The following is a 14,972-nucleotide window of genomic DNA, read 5'->3' as shown; positions in this document are numbered from 1 at the left end:
CGCACCCGCTTGCTCTTTTGCCTCGATCTCGATGGTCTCTCCGTTAGAGGCTCTGCCGCCGGAACTTTACACAGACATCCTCTCACAAATCCCTCTGGAATATCTACAAGAAACAACGTATTCCCTCGTCCGCGCCGTCCCGCGCTCGCCCGTTCCCCAATACCACTTGTTTCACTATGTGCGCCTCAAGAGAAGCCATCAGATCTTCAAGCTCTACAGTCACCTTCGGAAGAGCCCAGATCATGTCTCCCTGATCCGCTATTTCGCGTTGGAGAGCTGGGAGGTCAGTGATGCGTGGGTCGTGAATAATCTGATTGCCCTCTTGCGCAATGTGAGCGGACTGCGTCTGTTTATTGGGCCCAACTATTCTCCTGAACATCTGGAAGAGATGTTTGAGAAGCCGATAGAAGAGTTGGAGTCTATCTCCTTGAGATTCAGACCGTAGTAAGTAGTATGCCTCTGTGTATGTTCGGCATGTAATAAAAATATCTGTGATAGCGTACAAAAAGCGACATATTATCACTTCCTCAAGGTACGTAACGTCACCATCGCATACCCGAGAGGGACCTCACATCTGGATTAGGGTGCATATTTTGATTCCACTCTCGAGGCCTTTTCCCGTTGGCCGGTAGCGAGACTACACGCACTTTCAATCATTCAGGATCCTCTAGACCCCCTCAAAGCGCCGACGCACTTCGCCCAGCCGCTAGTGTTCTTCCGGCTCGACCCTCTGTCGACCCTCGTTTGTTCTCCCCTCCTCGAAAATCTTCTGCATTTCCGCCTGCGCATACCCGCGCGCCAGCCTACGCGCTTTCTGTACACGACGCCCAAGGCCCTGCCCAGCGTAGAGACACTCGACCTGTCCACATGCGGCGTGAGTTTGGCTGACGTCGAGGGCGTGCTCGCTCGCTTCACGCGTCTCAGAACGCTCGTGCTTGATCAGTGTCACATTGTCATTCCGCGGGCTGATGTCCAGCACGATGACGGGCTGTGGTACTGGGCGATATTGGGCAAGGCGATGGCAGCCGCGAGTCACAAAGCGGCAAAGGACCGCGAGAAGACGCTCAGGACGTGGTTGGAAGCACACAATGCTCATCTCGCGGGGAATGCGCCGGCTCCTGAGCCTGCGCAGGTGCGCCAGCGTCGACCGCGTCGGGGACGTCGGGGCCTCGCCACTGCTACCATATCGCTACGTAACTCTCCTCCGCGGGATCCAGTTCCCATTCCAGCGATCCCTCCGGGCCAGCTGCCACCGGGCGCTACAGTCGGCCAGATCCCAAGGATCCGGGTCTTACCGTCCAAGCCCTCCGTCGTATCTTTCACGGCCACCGCTCCCGTTCTTTTTGGACCAGACAAGCATGAGGCGATACGCGCCGAATTCGAGAGAGGGTGGGCGGAGGGCATTGCGCTGCTGCACGCCGTCTTTCGTCGGATTAAGGCGAGCTGGGACAACGGAATGAGGGTGATGAAGTTTGACGACGACGTTGTGGACAGCGAGGTTGGTTTCGCTGGGTTGGTTGATGTCGACGACGCGGAAGACTTTGAACTCGAAACCATCGAGCTCGACGAGAGAGCGCCCAGCCAGTGCCCCGTACTGTGTCTTGCTGGGCCTAGGCGAAACAAGCACCATGTTCTCGGTTGTGGACATGAAGTCGTCTGGGACGTTTGGGGGGATGAGCTGTGAGTGAACTGTCTATTTGTACAGCGGATAACTGGACATTGTACTGTACGGCATGCCATAAATATGTAGATCAACTAGACACGGAGAATAATCTGCACGAGCAGGGGTGGCGGTAATAATTTTGTGGCACGCACTATAGGGTTTGGAACCCACATGATATTCTACCCCTACCTGCGTCCATGCTACTGATTACGCCCGCACCCGGCCCTTCTGAATGATTATGATAGAAAGCGGAACCTCTTTCCTCGCCCAGCCATATCGCTCGCGATAGTCGGGGTCCCCGAGGTCGTTCGCCCGCCGGATGGCTTCCGCGTCCCCGCCTGTATCGGGACCAAAGGTGTTTTCCATATCGCGCAGCTCGCGACATTCGCTGCAGACCTCTGGGGTGTTCTCGTCGCGCCGCTTGAGGAGCGGTATACCGCCTTTGCATTCATGCACATACGCGACGCCGAAATCCACGATGCGCAACCGGTTCCTAGAGTCGACAACGAAGTGATGACCGTCCTTAAGCAGGCCATGGTCGACACCCACGCTATGGATTTGGGCGGTTGCGAGCATTTTCTGCCGGCTGCCTCTCAATTAGAGAATACCGTGGCCGGATGAACAGGTTCGATACGCACTTAAGTTCTCGAATATCTTGCGTAGGCGTCCCGCAGCACCACTCCAGGACAATACAGCAGACGGGCGTCACGCCAATTTTTGCAAGGAATAGTCCATAAAATTTGGGAACAAATGTGCCTTGTAGACGCTTTAGGTTACCCTCGTAAATGCAGGCCTCGTTATAGAGCCTATCAATGGTATCTGCTGTAGTGGCCCACTTGAGGGCCACAGTGAGTGAGGCCGTGTCTTCCGATGCGCCACTCCTACGCAGCTGGGCGCGGTATACTTTCCCAGTCTCCAGGTCACCGCGGATGGGATGATACTCTTGCTTTGTGATCATATCCTGTCCTGGAAGTCCCATGTAAGTCAGGCCTTCGGCTACCCAGTCGCAATCTATGTCGGTGCCAATGAGGGACCGGAGTCTATATATCGACTGGAAGTCGACATGGATTTCAAGGCTTGAGTACAGAGCTGACTTGTCACCCATCTGTAGTAGGCCGCTGAGACAGAAAGGTAGTCGAGAAGAACAATCGAGACAGCCGCAATATTTATATCGACACGCTTTGATGAATAGAGCGAGAAAGCAGGACGTCACCTTGATCTTGTCACGACATCCGCCAGCACCTGACACTAAGACCAAGCTTCCGGAAAGGAGACATAGCAACGCTCATTGTCCCAGGCCGCAAACGTCAGGGCGTGTGTGGAGACACTGTGTGGCGTGCATCACATCAGAGACATTGACGGACCGCCGCGTGAGAAAACTGCTTTTTGAGTAATGAGCCTTGATACTGAAAAGTAGAACAAAGCGGCGTACCAGTTTAAGTTATTGCTGATGCGCTTGGCGCTACAGCTGTGATCAAGATCTAGATCTGTGGTGACTCAAACAAAGGACCCCGACGCCTTCATCCACGAACTGGCTACACGAATCTTTTCTGGAGTGGCTCCAGTTCATCTTTGTGGCGGAGAGTCTCCCCAGGCTTCGTGCTTATGTACTTTAGGGTTATATGGCCACTGTGGCGCTCGGCTGTTTCCATTAAGTAATACTCGCCACAGCGGCTGAGTTGTCTTGTGTACAGTGGGCGCTTATATAGCCATCTTGTAGCCGTCAGCATACGCGCACTGAGAAACAAACAGGTGAATCTGCATCGGCGAGAGTGAATGCAAGGCAATGAGGAGGTAACCGGTTATATTCAACTTGAAACAATTGCGCTCGCCTGTCAATGAGATTGAGATCTGTGCATACAGCGACTTCTTTTAGACGCCAGCATACGTCTCATTCCTCAACATTCAAGGTAAACTCTGCCAGAGCAATCTTCACCACCGTCCTCAGGACCTAGTATACTCACGCGCGTATCCTCTGCATATCGATAACTTTGTTACAGCACATCGCAACTACACAGCACCCCCTGCTCACCCTGCCCTCCGATTATTTTACCCCCATGCGCCATTGACGTCACTGTTGCAGAACAATGTCTACTGCACAGAGCCATATCCAGAAGGGCAATTCTGGAGAGCGAGACTCGCGCTTCCGCTTCGCATGTAGCAGATCTTCGCATCGATGCATTCGCCCGTGCAGGCCGGCGAGCGGACAGAGCTCTTACCCTGGTACGTGTTGAACAGCTATAATCGAGACAAGGTTGGTCAGATGTCCTAACGTGCCCCACAAGAACACCCACCGTAACGAGAGACGAGTTGGCTTCCATGGCTGAGCGTGTCAGTAGAGGGCCAGTATCAGAATACAGCGGGCAAGAGTGCGGGTAAACATACGGACCTTCTGTCACTAGATGCCACCAGGTGGCATTTAGGGGGTCATTGGGGCCCCACCCGGTGATGCTTCCACCGTATGCCTCGCGGGCGCTATACTCGAACCTGTACGTCGGCCCAAACTCGGTCTGCCCGTCAAGTCCCCCAAAGGAGTTCACGTCCGCCTCGAACCTTATAGAACGGGTGATCAGCGTGCGCGCTGCGGAGACGGCACCCGCACCCTCGACGTCGGCAGGCGACTCACGTGTATGCGTCGAGAATATCAAATGTCTGATAAAAGTGGAGCGATTCATCAGCCGCGGTCACACGGCAGAGCACACGGACATGATACGCACCCCAGAATCGACCTCATAGACACGGAAGCCGGAGTTCAGATTCGTCAGGGGTGTCACGGAGGGAGCAATCTGCGTCGGGGGACTCGGTAATGAGCGAACGCCTGCTGCGCACATGTTCCCCGGGGATGACGTACCCATTGGACCGCCAAGGCACTTTCCGCGCTGATGTCAGTCGCGTTATTGGCGTAGAAGATCTGGTGTTTAAATGTAAGCGGGCGTGGATAAAGGTATATGTTTTCAGCGGCGTACGCTCAGCTGGTCTTCGTGCGAGTGTCCGAAGAATACCCCTGCAGAAGACTTAATTGAATGGGCTGAATTACGAAGCGGTCTACGAACCTGCAATGACATGAGGCGAGAAGCGGTCGACGCTGCGAAGCTTGGTTCAGTATTAGGGGGTTGTGCATGTAGGGGTGTGTGCATACATCTGATAGACTAGAGAGATGGCAGGTTATTACAACTTATCTTGAGATGTGCACAATATTCCAGACTCACATAGATTCGTAGGGTTCTTCAAGGGGTTAGTACCATCCCATCCTGCAAGGACATGTCCCAAAATCCAGACTAGAAGCTTCACTTAGCTCACGAAGCAATGGCGTGTCTGCTCGCTCACCTCGATCACCGGCATCTTCGGCATCCTGCAGCTCATCTGTGACGAAGCGCAGCATACCGGAGTTGTCTGACGATGATAGGTTGATGTAGGCATAATAGTTGTCCCTTCGCACTAATGTGAGCATATCATACCTCTCGCAAGATCTTAGTATGCCTACGTGTACCCTATTGGACACATAGACGGGTTTAGTGTTTGGGCAGATAAGGTTAGACACCAATAATCACTTACACATGTCAGTGTTCAGTGTGATGATCCTCAGCCCATCATGGCGTTGCACGGAATATGCCGAGTAATGAGTGCGAGCTTGTTGTGCCGTCTCGGAAGAAATCCAGCCTTCATATTCCCACAACGCTGCCAAATGATCATAGTCCCTATTCCGCCAGAATATCAGAACTCAATAATGTGGATAGACGCAAGATCGATTGACGGACCAGTTGAACTGATCCGTGAGCTCCGGGCCGATGTTGTAGGGAGAGTTCTGCGCCCTATAGCGGACCGAAAATCAGGCTTGAGTTACTTGTACAGTAAACGAGGAAACGACGCACTCTTGATAGGTGTCGTGGTTTCCGAGCACAGCATACACAGGCCCAGAATTGATCTGACGCTTCAACAGGTCGTACAGAACGGTCTAAGCATGCATTGTCAGCCTTCGACACGGATTAGCCCCAGGCAACCTGGGCCCACCTCGCTGTATACGGTATATTCCCTGATGGCGAGAGATTAAGTCAGACCTCGGCGACTGCCGTCGCAGAAGAAGCCTCACTTGGAAAGCTGATTGCCAGGGTCATGCGAAACCAGATCGCCGGTATAGATGGAAAAGTTGAATCCGTATTCCTCCGTGCCCGTGAGGACAGGAACAGATTGCATCGCCGCGAGGATCAAGGGGAATGGCGCATCACTAGTCAGACAATCAACAAACACCCAACCGCGACGCAGCGAGACACATCACCAGTAATAGGCTCCATAGTAGGGTGCAGGTTCCACCGTCACGTTCGGACTATGATCGTTGTAGCTCGACGGGCGACAACACAGGTACGCAGAACAGTCTGCCTCGGCGCCAACGGTATAACCTACGGGAGCATTTGAGAAACGTGCCTTGACGGGCCGAGAGCACGAAGGGGTACGTACGGGGGTCGATGTGCAAATCAGACATGTGCAGCACCTTGAGCCTTTGGCCCGTCGCCTTCCGTGAGGGCGGAAGGGGATTTGGCTTCGGCTTGGCGAACCAAGTCGTGAGGTCCAGGGGGCTTGTCGGCGGGTCCGGGCACAGGCCCAGGAACTGGTTGCAAATCGACTACCCGCGCAGTCACCACCACCACCATCAAAACCCACACCCACGCCCACACGCAGATCGGCCACCCAAAGCCAAACGGAACAGATTCCCTCGTCAGTTCCCGATCTCGCAGCCGATCACGCAATCGGGCAGCGTACCTGGCCGTCATAGCCTCCCGCGTCTGCGTATGCGGCGACCTGCGTGAGCGTCGCGCCGAGCGTGAAGATCCCGTAGTCCGCCGCGCAGTCGTCCGCGTAGTCGAAGTACTCGCAGAGCCGGATCGCGAGGTTCGGGCCCTCTGCAGGGGCCGCGAGCGCGAGGAACTTGGCGACCTCGAGCGAGACCTGGCACGCCGCGCAGGTGTCACTGCTAAAGATGGGACTCGTGGAGATCGAGATGATTTGTTGCACGGCATAGTCGAGCAGCTGTGACGAGGATGCGGTCGGAGGCAGAGGATGTGTCTCCCAAGTGTCTTCCTGCAGTAGGGATCAATTGTATGCTAACGCATATATAAGACGTGGAACACGGGCGTACCTGAGGGATCGTCTCCGGATTCGTCAACCAGTACGGGTATGTTACATGCTGGACGACCGGGTTAGTAGGTTTCGCGATGCTGTTCATGCGACATACAGTGATGGGGTCAGTAATGACCGGTTGAGGCTCAGCAGTCGTCGCAGTAGGGTCGTTGTAATAAGACTCATACACGGAAGTCGGAAACACGCCCGGAACAGTGTACTCAGAAGGACCCAGAGGTGTCTGAGCGGCAACAACGCCTGCAAGGAAGCAAACGCCTACGGCCTTGGCGATCCCGCGAGCCATGACTATAGCGCAGGCGACAGAACCACAGGAAGCAGGGTTCGAAGGGTTCGTAGGCCATTGTCGCCTCTAAATAAGCCGGCGAGGACGGGAGGTTTTCGGTTCGAAATCAGGGAGAACGGGGAACGTGCGTCGCGTAACGTTATCCTGTCAGTGTGCAAAGGCACAGAAGTGAGCTGATTCACACGAACGACGTTCAGGCATTCAGCCACCAGCATAATGAACGCCTTGAAACCGAGGAGATCCCCAGGATCACCGCATGATCGCATTCACACTCACACGCGACCTCGACAACAAGTCAAGTCGGTATATGATAGCCAAGGCTCAGCCAATACTTGGAAATTTGGTGCGCATTTTCCAATCGTTCTCTAATAATAGGACTTGAGAGGCATGTGGCGACCTCGTGGACCGTGGTTCTGACCCGGGTCGGACGCAAATGCCAGAGAGAGTAGTTCCAAAAAAAAGACCTGATGGCACGCAACGGTGACCGGGCGGCCAACCAGATTGGCACATTGGCCTACTTACTTGCCGGGAGTAGCGCACGTTTAAGCCAGGGCTGGACCGGTGGTCTAGGCCCTTTAGGACGAACTATATAAACATTTAGAGTTGTCCCTGATCGCGACAAACGTTGTTCGACACTCCGACTCAGCGACCTGTTCCTGCGTCGAGAACTAGCAGCTCAACGTTGCAGCAAGGGCATGCACGGCTAGTGTTTGTTTCAGGCTCGAATTGATGTACCTCGGCATCACGGCAACGCTCGATCACATACACATTCAGTGAGCACCACGTGCGCGGTCTGTGGGTGTATTCTGTACGGAGCACATGGGGTCAAGAGACGAAATAGATATAGCGTTATTGGACAAACACGGGACAGAAGCGAAGAGCGCACAACGAAAAGGGAAAAGAGGTATGTGGAGGTCAGTCTATCGAGCGCGACGAGGGGGCTAATCAATTACACTGGATGGGTCAGACCGACGAGAGCGAAATGCGGTGAAAGCGGGGGGTCGTGGTATGTACAATATTGCGAGGCCAATACGTGTGGAGGCGGATCGTCGTAAGGTAAGTTTCATCGTCCTGGACAGATAGCATGGCGTCGTCGTCGAAGCAGACGTGGGTGCTGCCGCACCAGTGCGGGCACGAGTATTGAGTACATGCACGGCGTAGCGTGGTGTTGGACGATCAACCGCAGCCAACGGAGACCTGACGTTCCATCGGTGTCCTCTCGTTCTTCTTCAAACTCGATTCCTTCAGACTGCGTTGCCGGCCTGTGCGGCGGGCTTCTTCTGTTTCTGCCTTTCCTCCTCCCGCTTCCTCACAGCGGCTATCTCCGCCGCACGGGCACGCGCCTTCTCCTCCGCGAGCCGGCGGGACTCCGTCCACAGCCGGAGGGTGTAGTCGTGGAGCGACTGGGCATAGAGGATGAACGGGTCGATGTCGTTTTGCCCGGCGTGTGTCGGCTGGGGGTGCGCGAGCATAGTATTGGGCCCGGGGGGCGGTGCAGAAAGAGTACGAGAGGACTGTGTGGGACAGACCAGGAGTCTGAACAATCGGAGAGGACGACGGGCACGGACGAGCGCGGACGTCTGAAGCCGGGCTGCTGGACGCGCAGAAGAGCGGAATGTGGGACAGGAGCAGCCGTGCCAGTCAAGCTTTTAGGCTTGGGCCACTTGGGAGTGACAGAAAAAGAGGGTGCGTTCGTGGTCGCGATGTCGCAGGCTCCATCGCGTCTGGTCTTCTGCATGTCGGCATCGCTCACATCCACAGGTCACTTCCGGCTCCGTGCCCGCGTCCGCCGGCGAACAGCCGCTGAGTATCCCATCCTATCACGCCGAGGAGCGGCTCGCTTCTCTGCGCCACCGGTGGCTGCACCGGGCTGCGTCCCAGACGCCTCTCCAACTCGCCTGCCGTTGGGAACCCTGAGGCTGTCTGCGCGGATCATGCGTGTGTATTTCTCGGCCGCTCGATGAATGGCCCAGACATGCAAAATTGGGGTGGCGGATGGTCCCACTGCCTGGGAGGACAGCGAGAGGTGGGAAAGGTTTTCGCCGATCATCGAGCGCGATATTGAGCCACCGACTCCACAGTCTGTGATGCGCTGTGACACCGGTGCGGTCACTCTCCGCCTAGCTTCCTATTTCCCCAGCCAACGTGACGTCGCCGCCCGCTCGCTTGCGAATCGCACCCGAGCCGCCGCCATCTATCGCGGGACTCAGCGGTGCGCCCCGCGCTCGCTTCCATCACCGCCTGATCCACACTTTTAATGACAGCACAGCGTACGGGGGCGCTATCGTAGTTCCGACCGTCACATCGTTATCGAACATATCTGAGGGATCTATGGGCATCCCGGAACCCTGGAGCGTTCCAGTATTTTCGGGGCGCCAACATGCTCTTGCGGCTCAGATGCCAGACTCGCATCGAGATCCATCTCATCGACTGCGTATCATCATGCGGTACGAACAAAAATGCATTCACCAGCCAGCCAGACAGTCGGCGGCTACGCGAGAGCCACCACCACACGGGCACGTCTGCATGTCAATATTTTACATAACGACATCTGTCCGGGAGAAGCAATCCTGTAACTTGGCTTATGCAGCGGTGGAAACTGCGGCAGCGGTACAGCATGCAGTCCGCAAACTAGCTCTCGGGCGTTGCAGCTACTAGATAGTGAGCGGGTTCGCAGCAACCCCATATGTCGTGATCGGCCAACTGGACATCCTCCCAATCGCGGCCTATGGGAACGAGGAATAAAGGAAGTCCGAGGTCTAAAAGATCCGCGGCCCACCTAGCAGGTAAGTTCCCCTTAACCTCGGGGCCCAACTGTATCATTGCGAAGCCTCATAGGACCAAGAGCGGAACTCGCTCTGCCCTATCCCTGCCACGAGGGCGCTAGAAGCCACTGCAGTCGATATAGTCGAGAGCTTCTGCAGCCCGGGCGGCTTCAAGGTCGGAGAAATAAGCTACGGCTGGGCAATATGCTTTCAAAGCACGAAAGGCTATCGGCGCGTGTCGGAGTCATTTGAGGGAGGACGCGCTGTAAGATGGACCAACGAATATCTTGATCGAGAGACATCTGGTCAATTTCTCATGCCCATATCGCACCTGCCTTCTCGCAGGGAAGCCAGAACCTCATGCTGCAAAACGGTGACTGTGCGAAGTGTATGATTCATCATGATCGATTGCAAAACACGCTGCAGCAGCGCGGCATTAGTAAAGGACATGTCCACAATATGGCATAGGGTATGGATCCTGTAACACATCAGTCATTCGTAGCGTCAACAAACAACTCGTAAGTGTAAACGAACTGTAATAAGGTATCTCCTTGTCAGTCATGGGCGTCAATAACAACAACAACAACAGCACAGAAAGCTAATAACAAACAACTTGCACAAGGCCCGAAACAAGGAAAACACACATCTACGGTTTGGGGCACCAATTACATCATGAATTCCCTTGTGCGCGGCGGGTTTGTGATGACCAGGAACGGCGGGACTGTGCATCATCTTGTGGACGCACGTCCAGGGTCACTGGAAGTTTATGGTACCGCTGGAGGTCATATGCCTCTGAGCGGCTGATGCCCCCGTTGTCGTGGGGCAACCAGATGACAGGTGCTGGCGCGAGCAGTTCTGGCGCGAACAGCACGCCCGCCATCTCCTCCGCGTGATCCGCGAAGGGCAGAGGAGGCAAATGCGGTGGCGCATCTGGCTGCGTACGTGCGGCGCGCTCCGTCGCGGTGAGGTCGTCTAGGGTCTCGGTTGCTGTTGGCGATGACAAATGCCACGGTCAGTTACAATCATGGCAGCAAACACAACAGACTCTCCACTCGCCTAAAGGAACGGGGCCCCTCGTTTCTGATGGGAGGGGCGCCACCGCCAGAGTTGCAGACATCATCTCCAGAATCGAAGCGTACGACCCCCGCATTCGCGTGTTGCGCCCGGAGCTGACGAGACTAAGACTTTCCTCTTCTGCTTCTGAGTGTTTTCCCGGGCGCGCCGTCTTTTCGAACGTCTGCAGACAGTCGGTTGTGATCGGATTCAACGACTTGCGGCCAGGCTGCCGTGTCCGCCAGCTACAGTAACTCTCGACAAAGATTGCAACCGCGAGCGCGAAGCCGCACAAAATCCCACCTTCGATCCACAGCAGCCGACTAAGATAAACCAGCCCCAGGATCAGTGGCTGGAATGCAAGGAGTGTGCCGAAACGGCGGAGCAGCCAGATGTGCAGGAGTCCTCCAGTGGACGAATGCGTACGGCCGTACACATAACCGATCAGGAAGCGATGTGCTGCATTAGCGCCTGTGAGCCCCCGCATGACGTCATTCGCATTAAGGGAACACGCACCAATGAACGTCAAAAGTAGCAAAAGCAATGCGGCGGGAGCGACCAAGGGGAACAGCAGGGTGAACGCACAAGCATAGGTGAACGCAAGCACTGTGCAACTGAGCGAGTATGACGGGCTGTACGTCCTGGGATACACAGCTACCTCGCTGTGAGCACGAGTCGGCTAATAAACTCGACAATCAACCTACCTCGGAACCTCTGCCGGGACGTAATGGCTTCTTTCTCGGCTCGGAGGACGTGCCACAACCGTATAGGCTGTAGCAGAAGCAGGCCAGGAAACACGACGGCGACGCACAGAAGCAGCAACAACGCAAACACACTCATGTAGATGATGCCATCCGCGATCGATGCCGTATCGCCCACGTTGATGCTGAAGGAGTGCATCGCGAACAGCACGGCGCCTGCAGTGAACAGAGAAACCCCGCCGACGAGCGTCATCAGGTAGAACATCGCCTTGAAGGTGAACATATGGCTTCCTGACAGGGAGACGGAATGAATCAAATACCCGGAATCTGAAAGGAGAGGTCAGCGTGTGTTGAACATGGCTACTAGGTGTTCTTACAATGCACGCTCTTCATCGCGAAAGAGATGAAGAGGATCGCTAAAAGCGCTGCCGCCAGGCACGTAGCAATGCCTGCACCAAGGTCATTCCCCTCGTCCAACCGCATGAGGAAAGGGTAATAGTGCGCGAAGTCAGGCGCTGTACTGAGGTACAGGCCCGCAACAGGAACCACTGACGAAGCTGTGAGTACAAGTGTGTGAACTCCTCCGCATGTTGGACCTACGCGCAATGGCAAGCATTACCGCAATCGTGATCGCAGCTGTCCAAAAACCCACAGTCCTCATGGAGTTGTTCTCGCTCTGGAGCTCATCCCATCGGATGTCTTCCTTTGCGCGGCCCTCGATCAGCTGGATACCACGGACGAACCTGAGTCCTCTGCCGATCATCAGCCAGCCCTTGATGCGCGCGCCGTCTGCGATATCTTTGTAGCACTCGCTCTGCACCTCTGCGATTTCCGCATTGATTATCTTCAGCTTGGACCGCCACAGACTGATGTCGGCGTATATCGCGCCCAGCTGGTCGTGATTGAGCCCCGACAGCGGACGCACGAACGGCTGGCGCGGCTGTAAACGCAGATGCAGCGGCACGAGCTCTTCCGCGCTAGGGCCTACTCGGGCACGCAGCGGGAAGGATTCACGGGGAACATGTACGCCTTGCTTCCGCGGAGGGCGAGGCCGCCGGCGTGTGTCCTCTGGGTACTCCTCGGCGTTCTCGAATGCCTCGGGGTCTTCCTGTAGGACATCATGCCAGTCTTCGTCAGACCCCGCGAGGATCGGGTCCTGCGACCCGTGCGGAATGTAGTTGTTGTACGGCGACGTGTCGTCGAAGCCTGCCGTGTCCCACGACGCGTGAGGGTGAGACCCCCATATCATGTTGTCCTGCGATACAGAATCGGGTGTACGCACAGCCTCAAGGCGCCCGCTCTTGTTCATAGTCACCTGGCTGCCCAGGGCACCCTGGTTGATCGTCGGAGAACTGCTGTTGACCTCTTGGAACCGGCTTCCCACGACGCGCTGGTTGATCGACTCGGCCAAACTGGGGCTTTGCGCTGCAGGTATGACATCCTTGTCGACATCGGCGAACTGACCCCCGCTAATGCCTTGCACGCCACGGAGCTTATAGTACTGTGACGGCATGACATACGAAGTTGGTGGAAGCGAAGACGAGCCGAAAGCGGGATTACGGCCTCTACGCCGTCTGCGCTGGTGCTTGAATCAAGAGTCATGAGATTAGCTACATTTCAGCGTCTATCAAAGCCCAATGTACATACTGAGGCACTCGCGAGTGGACGCGGACGGCTAATCGCGGGTTTCACAGGAGATCCAGGCTCCTCTGATATGGTGGCCAATGGGGGCTGGAAATCAGCGATCGACGGCTCAGGTGTTGAAAGCCGGAAACTCTGAATGTACTTCGTCTCCGCGATCTCGAGATTTTCCAGGATCTCATCTCGTTCGTCAATGAGAAGCGCGAGGTCTGTGGTGTCCCTGATATAATTGGTCAATATTTTGTTTCGTTGCGCCGAATGGAAGTTTATTTACCCTATGGAGAACAAGTTCTGAATGTCGACCTCGAATCGACCCTTTTCCGCGTCGCTCCAATCAGGCGTACGTCTCCGCCGACGGCGTGATTGTCCATCGTTGCTGCCGGTAGCATCCAATGATGAACTCAGGCCTGTCTTCACGATAAAATCCTTCAGGCGCTTCTCGCCCCAGCCAACGATGCCTGGCGCCTGACGAGCGCTCAGCCAGCCCATCTCGATGTTCTGGCAGCGGTCGTTCACCCAGCACTCTCGATAAGCAACCATCTTGTTGAACTCGCGCATGATCAGCCAGAGCGCAGGCACTAGAGCCAGCACGATCGCGAAAATGGTGAGTATGATGAGCCGTATACGAATATACGGCGCAGATTGCAGTCCGGCGTTAGAGGGACCTGATGATGCCGAGGCATCGTCTTGAGGCAGAAGGCTCAGGATCCTGAGGATGCTGAGATCCTGTAACGTCGAGTATTGTCCAGAGAATGCAAACGGCAAGGTTGACGATGCCAGACACGGTATTGCCACCATATACAAGGGCAATAGTCCCGCCAAACCGAGGAACGTCCACCCGGACACGACAAGGATGGTTGTCCATAATGTCCGAAGAGTCAGTTCCTCGTCTGACGGGTACACCTCGGTGTCCCGCGCGACAGACTTTCCTGCACGAGATTGCTCACCCAGAAGTTGTGGTATGAGGGGAACATGTGGGGTTAAGAAGGCCCAGAGAGAGCGTCCCAGTGGGCTCGGTCGTAGCCTGGCCTGAGTCAATCGCGCGAATGTATCACGATATTATGCGCCACATACCCTTGCGGCACGAACCACTCCCTCAGAGCATACACCTGGCGATAGCGTGGGCGTAGGATAGCGAACAATAGCTTGTGACGAGACAGATCAGACCTCAGCCCTCACATGGAGGAACAAATGGGGCTTACCCATATACAGAGACCGACAGCTGTCGGGACCACAAGGGTCGAAAGCACACCCAGAGCAGGAACATCCAAACCATGTCCAATACATACAGGTTGATCAAGTACAACAGCCCTCGCAGTCAAAATGTCCGGGAACTCATAAGAAGCGTAAAATGGAACGGGAACAGCGTAATCGGAAGAGTCATAACAGGTGCGATTTTCAGATACAGATACACAGCTAGGTTTAGGCACATTGTCGTGAAGATCGTCTAGTCGTAGCAGGCGCGTCGGTGGGACGGCGGTGGACGCCGCAAGAGAAGGCATTGGAGCCCAGCAGAGGGCTCGGGTAGCAGCCAACGAGAGTGTACAAGGCGGAGGGAAGAGGGAAATGAAGGACGCGAAGAAGCGTCTGCCGGGAGTTATAATGAGAACATGCCTACTCTTCGCCTGCCTTATTCGTCACCGCTTCCATGCGCCCGCTCACGGTCATCCCAACAGCGGTGTGAATTCACGGCTCCGACAAGAGTACCTCTTATATACACATCATCGATC

At 55.4% G+C, this 14,972-nt stretch overlaps 5 protein-coding genes across 5 annotated transcripts; 1 reads left to right on the top strand and 4 right to left on the bottom strand.

Moving 5' to 3' along the window:
* Window positions 1-31: 31 nt before the first annotated feature.
* Window positions 32-1,684, top strand: POSPLADRAFT_1051073 (hypothetical protein; the record flags this gene model as incomplete). Its single annotated transcript, XM_024480115.1, has 3 exons — window positions 32-444; window positions 499-532; window positions 584-1,684. The coding sequence occupies 3 exons, from the start codon at window positions 32-34 to the stop codon at window positions 1,682-1,684; spliced, it is 1,548 nt and encodes a 515-aa protein (XP_024343702.1).
* A 327-nt stretch (window positions 1,685-2,011) lies between these two features.
* POSPLADRAFT_1080420 (hypothetical protein) lies at window positions 2,012-2,546 on the bottom strand (the record flags this gene model as incomplete). The annotated part of the gene is made up of 2 exons (XM_024482989.1): window positions 2,012-2,249; window positions 2,302-2,546. Coding segments are annotated over 2 exons (483 nt in total), but the record flags the coding sequence as incomplete, so codon positions are not given.
* A 914-nt stretch (window positions 2,547-3,460) lies between these two features.
* Window positions 3,461-7,082, bottom strand: POSPLADRAFT_1072083 (hypothetical protein; the record flags this gene model as incomplete). The annotated part of the gene is made up of 22 exons (XM_024482481.1): window positions 3,461-3,901; window positions 3,958-3,986; window positions 4,053-4,216; window positions 4,290-4,315; window positions 4,381-4,449; window positions 4,515-4,574; window positions 4,630-4,667; window positions 4,717-4,748; window positions 4,803-4,812; window positions 4,873-4,941; window positions 4,991-5,094; window positions 5,148-5,154; window positions 5,219-5,361; window positions 5,422-5,475; window positions 5,536-5,618; window positions 5,675-5,696; window positions 5,754-5,888; window positions 5,940-6,060; window positions 6,119-6,284; window positions 6,422-6,739; window positions 6,798-6,845; window positions 6,894-7,082. 22 exons carry the CDS (start codon window positions 7,080-7,082, stop codon window positions 3,755-3,757), a joined length of 2,034 nt encoding a protein of 677 aa, XP_024343700.1. The 3' UTR covers window positions 3,461-3,754.
* An 820-nt stretch (window positions 7,083-7,902) lies between these two features.
* POSPLADRAFT_1037782 (hypothetical protein) lies at window positions 7,903-8,686 on the bottom strand. Its single transcript, XM_024477266.1, has one exon. It carries the CDS (start codon window positions 8,552-8,554, stop codon window positions 8,327-8,329), a length of 228 nt encoding a protein of 75 aa, XP_024343699.1. The 5' UTR covers window positions 8,555-8,686; the 3' UTR covers window positions 7,903-8,326.
* A 1,831-nt stretch (window positions 8,687-10,517) lies between these two features.
* Window positions 10,518-14,910, bottom strand: POSPLADRAFT_1042208 (hypothetical protein; the record flags this gene model as incomplete). The annotated part of the gene is made up of 11 exons (XM_024478063.1): window positions 10,518-10,834; window positions 10,889-11,359; window positions 11,417-11,554; window positions 11,605-11,928; window positions 11,979-12,149; window positions 12,202-13,186; window positions 13,249-13,462; window positions 13,517-14,266; window positions 14,317-14,387; window positions 14,445-14,553; window positions 14,861-14,910. 11 exons carry the CDS (start codon window positions 14,908-14,910, stop codon window positions 10,518-10,520), a joined length of 3,600 nt encoding a protein of 1,199 aa, XP_024343698.1.
* Window positions 14,911-14,972: the final 62 nt, after the last annotated feature.

This window comes from Postia placenta (assembly GCF_002117355.1).
Source record: "Postia placenta MAD-698-R-SB12 unplaced genomic scaffold POSPLAscaffold_1, whole genome shotgun sequence".
NCBI lineage: Eukaryota > Fungi > Basidiomycota > Agaricomycetes > Polyporales > Adustoporiaceae > Rhodonia > Rhodonia placenta.
Note: the sequence above shows the minus strand (reverse complement) of the source record. Positions and strands in the feature narration are given on the sequence as shown.

Coding starts and splice junctions, on each gene's coding strand:
- POSPLADRAFT_1037782 (XM_024477266.1), bottom strand. CDS start 8,554: ATGCTCGCGCACCCCCAGCCGACACACGCCGGGCAAAACGACATCGAC.